General features: G+C 44.0%; 1 protein-coding gene across 1 annotated transcript in view; it reads right to left on the bottom strand.

Moving 5' to 3' along the window:
• Positions 1 to 732: 732 nt before the first annotated feature.
• The window catches only part of RGS7BP (regulator of G protein signaling 7 binding protein), an 86,994-nt gene continuing 81,726 nt past the window's right edge, over positions 733 to 6,000 (bottom strand). Inside the window, exon 6 of the mRNA XM_050947125.1 lies at positions 733 to 2,091. Within this exon, the coding sequence (XP_050803082.1) occupies positions 2,000 to 2,091 (92 nt within the window). The 3' untranslated portion in view covers positions 733 to 1,999. The remainder of the gene's footprint in view (positions 2,092 to 6,000) is intronic.

Raw genomic sequence — 6,000 nt, 5'->3', positions numbered from 1 at the left:
ACACCATTCTGCACTGAGAAGAAAAGCTCCACCCCTTCCCACTCCCTTGAGATTTTGGTGGGCATCATGCTAGTCACCTTTTTAAGTTTGACAAGGAATCTTTCCTGCACTGCCAGATAGGTGTGGGCAATGTGGATTTTTTTTTTTAATTTCCTCTCAGCAGCCGTAGATTTGACAGTAAAATGCATTTGTTGCATTAGCAGGTGTCCAGTGCAGACATTCATTTGACTGGGGCAGCTTCCTGATAAAGCACAGTTGGAAACAGATTAGGAAGAGGCATCTCCCAGAGAAGATGGGGAAAGGTGGTATGGACTCCTAATGTCTACAGCAGTGAAAAGACAAAACCCCTTCCTCACCCTCATATGAGAAGAGGGTGATGGTGGGGTCCCAGCAACAGTGATGGAACCTGTTTAATGCTGTGGAGGGGTGGCATAATTCCCAACATTTTCAGTGGCTGAAGTGGGATGGGACCTGTCCCCAAGGGGGTTGGGGACCAAAGTGGGGTTCAAGTCCTACCCTCAGTGGGGAAGGGGGTGGGCCAAGCCTGAGCAGCACTGTGTTCCCATGCACCAGGGGCCAGGTCACAATGCCTGGAGGGGAGAGCTGAGCCCAGCCAGCCCCACAGAGCCACTTCAACTGGGACAGGGAGTTTCAGGGGTCAAAGAAGGACAATTCCACAAACTTGGGACTGTTGGGAAGTATGGGGCTGATACCAGCCCTCCGCCAGGTGTTACAGATTGTAAGGGAAGGGTGACCTGCCCTGGAATAGTTCCCAGATACATTACTTAATAAAGTTGCAGCCCAGTTAAAGCACATTCTTGGTGTCTTGTCTGTCTTCCCTCAGTGTCTGAGACAATAATTCCGATATCTATGTCCTGCAATACAGAACATTGCCACTAATTGTCTGTCTAAATAATATATGTGGTCTGATTGTAGTTTGTTGTCTTCCTCTGAGAACAGCATTCTTGAAAATGGAGTGAATACTATTACTGAGACATTATAGTCAATTGCTTTCCTAGTGATATAATAATTAGAAAGCAGACAATTTTTAGTTTACCTAAAAAACTTTATTAACAATGTAAAATGCTTAATATTTTACAGTCTGAGCTAATTCTGGCATGCCCTATAAGAGTTAACACTAAGTTGATGTGCAGACACCATGCTTCAACTTTTAATGGAAACAAAGTATTTACTGCTTTATGCTAAAGGATAATTGTATATTGTACTACACCATCTTTTAACTCCGTTGCCCCTTTCTTCCAAAAGTTGAAATAGACACCACTGGTTTAAAAGGAAATTAATTAACTTCTATGTACTGTACAGTATATAGATATTATGATTACTTTGTATTTACAAATATGAATATTTTTCATATATGATTTTGAGTATGATAAATTAAGAGATTTTACTGTGAAGTTCTTTGCTAAATTGAGATTATAGTGGAAGACTAAATATGAATGAGAGCACAAAAAGCAATAGGAGAGTTTGTGCATGTTTTGTTACAATAGTTTTGTTTTTAATATTAGAAGTTTAACATGTTTTGATGTTTGAAATAGTTTTCTATGTTTAAAGATTGTTTACAATATTTGATCATATTCTATTAATGTGATCCTAGTAAGAGTTATAGTCATAGTTTTGTACTGTACACAATTTCTTTTGTGGTTTGTATAATAAAAAAGCTTTAGGATGAGCTAGTAACCATAATTCCTGCATGTAGTCACTGAATGGTTTAAAGTAGACATGTGGAATGTCATTACAAAATCTTAAAAAAAAAACATAACCCCAAACCATAATTATGTTAAGTCTGTTCCCTTTCTGGTTCTTGAGAGCAACAACTTTGAACTGTAAAACTCCTTTTTGAAAAGGGCGGGGGGAGAAGGAATAGGGCAGTGTAGAAAACGCCATATAATCAAGAGCAGTAAGGTTTATCCTTTCAAAGGTCAAATACTATTGGTTTCATGAAAGTTATGGTTTTCTTGGTGTTTCTGTACTGAATTTTTTAGCTTGAGACAAGGCAGCACAGTCCAAAGAATCTTCGCTTCGGCCTTCTCACTAATGGATAAGGAGTCAGGTTTAGGAGACTGCTATCATCTGTAATGAAAGAAGTACAAAATGTAATACAATTAGGCATATAAAAAAGAAACTGCTTGCTTATTTGTATACCAGTGGCACCTGGGAGCCTCAGTAGTGGACCAGGGCCCCATTGTACTTGGCACAGTACAAACTCAGGCTAAAAAGATGTTTTTTTTCCCCAAAGAGTTTATAATCTAAATGCTCTAAAGAGCATGTCTGTACACTGTAAATTACAATTAAGGCTAAGATTATGTCACAGAGGTTGCAGAAGTCATGGAATCTATGACTTCCAGTGATCTCCATGACATTGGGGCCCCAGCCGCTGACCAGCTGCTCCCAGCAGCAGGGGACTCTGCAGCAGCCCAGCCTCCCCAGGGAAGTGGGGGACCCTCTCACAGCTGCCCAGCAGCTGCGGGTGATGAGACCCCTGCAACTGACCATCTGCTGCCACTGGAAGCAACCCCTGAGCTGCCCAGCGGCTCTGCCACCGTGAGCAGCTGCCCTCTGCTCCCACAGCTCCCAGCTGGCAGCAGCAGAGGAACCCCAGAACTGCTCAGTGGCCACAGACCGGGGAGGCCTCAGCTGCTTCCAGCTGCTGGTGGCAGCGGCAAAGGGAGCCCAGAGCTGCTCAGTGGCCAGGGGCCCCCCACAACTCCCCAGCTGCCACCACTGGCAGGAGCCCCCTGCAGCTCCCCTGCTGTTGTGGGTGGCAGGGGACCCTCCTCCCCCCCTGCAGTTCCCAGCCCCACAGGGCAGCAGGGGGACCCCTCCCAGTCATTTTGTCCCCATTTTGTCAGGGATGTTTTTAGTAAAAAAGTCAAGGACAGATCACGGCTTCCATGATTTTTTGTATATTGCTCGTGACCTGTCCATGACTTTTACTAAAAATATCCCTGACAAAATCATAGCTTTAATTATGATGATGCAGCTCTGTAGTAACTCTGTCGTATGCCAATTTTATTCCAGGAATGTAGTTTTGTTTTATATATTGAGTCTTAAAATCCTAATTACGGAGTTATGGCCATTGCTCCATAACAACATATAGTGTTTCATAATATCAGTTCTGGATAATTAAAAAAGGTAGAGGAAGAAAGACAAAAATCCTGGCAGCTAGCTTAGTGGTTCAATCACTGAACTTGAGATCAGAGGGGTAGCCTTGTTAGTCTGTATCTACAAAAACAACGAGGAGTCTGCTGGCACCTTAAAGTCTAGCAGATTTATTTGGGTATAAGCTTTTGTGGGTAAAAAAACCCACTTCTTCAGACGCAAATTGAGAGGAATTACCCTTTCATCTCTGGAGACAGGGCAAAATTTTCAAACTTGGTTGCCTAAAGTTAAGGTCCTAAATCTATATTTAGGAACCTAAATGAAAGCTATTTTTATATGGATTCAAGATCCGAACGTTAGGCAATATTCCTTGATAATCCAAGCTTTTCCTTGATAAGATAAATGACCTATTCCTCCATCCACCCAGCATTTTTATATTTGTTTGTAAAAATAACATTGTTTCACAGCTCTAAGAAAAACATGAATAATAAATGCTTGCTAACTATGAAAAGAGTTTTAAGAAAAGTGTTTCCAAAATTGGAAAAACATAATGCTACATTTAGACACTGGGTTTCAGGACTGAGTTTGACCAGACTGATACAGAGTGATGCCCTGATCACATAAGGACTTAAGTGTCCAACTCCCATTTCAATTGCCTAAGTCCAAAATGTAGGTGCCACTGAGATTCTCAAAACTCCTACCACATTGCTGCCTTAACCTGGAGGCATCTAACATCCCTCAGAGCTTAAATTTCTGCCATTAAAGTGCTCTATGTTTCTATTTCTGGGCCCATGCACTACCGCTTCAGTCCTGACAGCTTGTGTCTGGCTTGCTCCTAACCCCTACTCCTTAAACCAGGTGAGATAAGTTGGGGAATGGCTATTCAATGGCTATTAGTCAGAATGGGCAGGGATGGTGTCCTAGCTTCTGTTTGCCAGAAGCTGGGAATGGGTGACGGGGGGTGGATTACTTGATGATAACCTGTTCTGTTCATTCCCTCTGGGGCACCTGGCATTGGCCACTATCAGAAGACAGGATACTGAGCTAGATGAATCTTTGGTCTGACCCAGTAAGACATTCATAAGAAGAGCCAATCTGCCCTATGGGGGCTGGTGTGATATGAGCAGACCTAACTCCACACAAAATTGCCTGGAGTAGAGAAGAAGCAGCAGCTTTCCTTATAACCTTTCGCCCATTGGTTAGGGTACTCACTCAGAACATGGGAGACCCCAGTTCAATTCCCCCCTCTGAATGATGTAGAGAAGGGATTTGAACCTGAGTGTCCCACCTCACAGATGAAGGTGCTAGCCACTGCACTATGGGATACTTTGATATGGTGCGCTCCTGTTGAAAGCTGTTCCATGGTATATAAATAAATACACATTGAACCAGACAGAAAGAATGACTCTTTGGTTCAGTGGTTAGGATATTCACCTGTCTTCTCCACATCAGGCACATGGGAGAATTGAACTAGGGCTCCCTACCTCATGGGTGAGTTCCCTAACTACTAGGCTAAAGGTTACAAGAAAGGTCAGTCCTGCTGCCCTCTCCTTTCTACCCCCTCTCCTGGCTGTTTTGTGTGGAGCTAGGTGTGTGCCATTGTTGTTCTTGTAAGAGATCAGGTTTTTTTTGCATTTTGTCTACTTTTGCTTTGCTTTTTGCTACTGACAGGGGGTGCCACATGAAGGCAGTAGACTTGCTCCCCAAGCTGGACAATCAGCACCAGAAGGGAGCTGAAAATGACCATCTTTCCCATTGATGCCTCCACTCTACAAGAGAATCTAACACGTTAAGTAAATTGAGGAGCCTGTTGCTGCATCTGCACCCTTGTCCACTTGACTGTAGATCCTGGACCAGGCTTGACAGCCTACTCTCAGGATCATACAGAGTTGCCATTGCTGGGCACCAGCATGGCCTGGTTTCCTCTCCAGATTGTGATGGTGGGGCAGTGCTGCAGACAATAACTCATCTGTTGAAAGAATGCCTATCTCGACATCTGGAGGGCTGCTTACCATGCCTCACCTCCCTGGATACAGAGTCTATCCCCTGGTTACCGTACCTGGACATCGAGCTCTGATGTCTGCATACGAGGGGATTCTTGCAAGAAACTCCTTAGGCACCTGTCTCCAGGAGAAGTTTCACAGCTTTGAATCCCAAGTGGAGATAGGCGCCTCCCTCCATCACATACTTAGGTGTCTACCTCACTGAATGGGGTAACGCTTAACACACACCTCTTCTTTGGCATCTTCAACTGGCTAGCTTAGGAGGCTCACCACCTAGCATGCTGGCTTTTGTGGCTCCCTCTCTTAGGTGTCTAAATCTCCCCAGGCATTGCATAGGGAGCCTGGTTGCCTACTCAGGGTTTGTGGATTCTCCTGGGTGGCAAGGCACCTAAAAGTTAAACTAGTTGTTGCAGTGCCTAAGCCCCTTTTGGGGCCTGAGTGCATAATGGAGGTGTCCTGGCAGGGAAGGGGATAGGTTGCTGTCCAAAATATTCCTGGACCCCCTGGTAGGTGATCCAAAGGGCAGCACTGATATCCACCTCAGAAGAGAATGATCATATTACACGTCAGTTGCAGGGAGAGTGCTGCATATGCAGCTGTAATAACAAGGGTAAGAAATGGACTTTGTCTTGCATGTATGATTCCTTTGAGAGAATACATTCTCTTTCTTCTTAAATTTCACCCACTGCACATGCACAGTAAATGTGGGTATCTGAACACTTCTTCAGTCAGTCTGCAAGCAAAGCTGCAAGTTTAGTAGCATTATACTAAGCTTGAAAAGACTAGTGATTGTGAGCCCACCCTGACCTCAGTGAATTCAGCAGCAAAACTCTAACTGATTTCACTGAAAGCAGACTCAGGTCCTGTAAGGATTTAT

The sequence above is a fragment of the Gopherus flavomarginatus genome, chromosome 3 (assembly GCF_025201925.1).
Source record: "Gopherus flavomarginatus isolate rGopFla2 chromosome 3, rGopFla2.mat.asm, whole genome shotgun sequence".
NCBI classification, from domain to species: domain Eukaryota; kingdom Metazoa; phylum Chordata; order Testudines; family Testudinidae; genus Gopherus; species Gopherus flavomarginatus.
The sequence above is the reverse complement of the archived record's forward strand: the minus strand, read 5'-3'. Positions and strand labels throughout refer to the sequence as shown.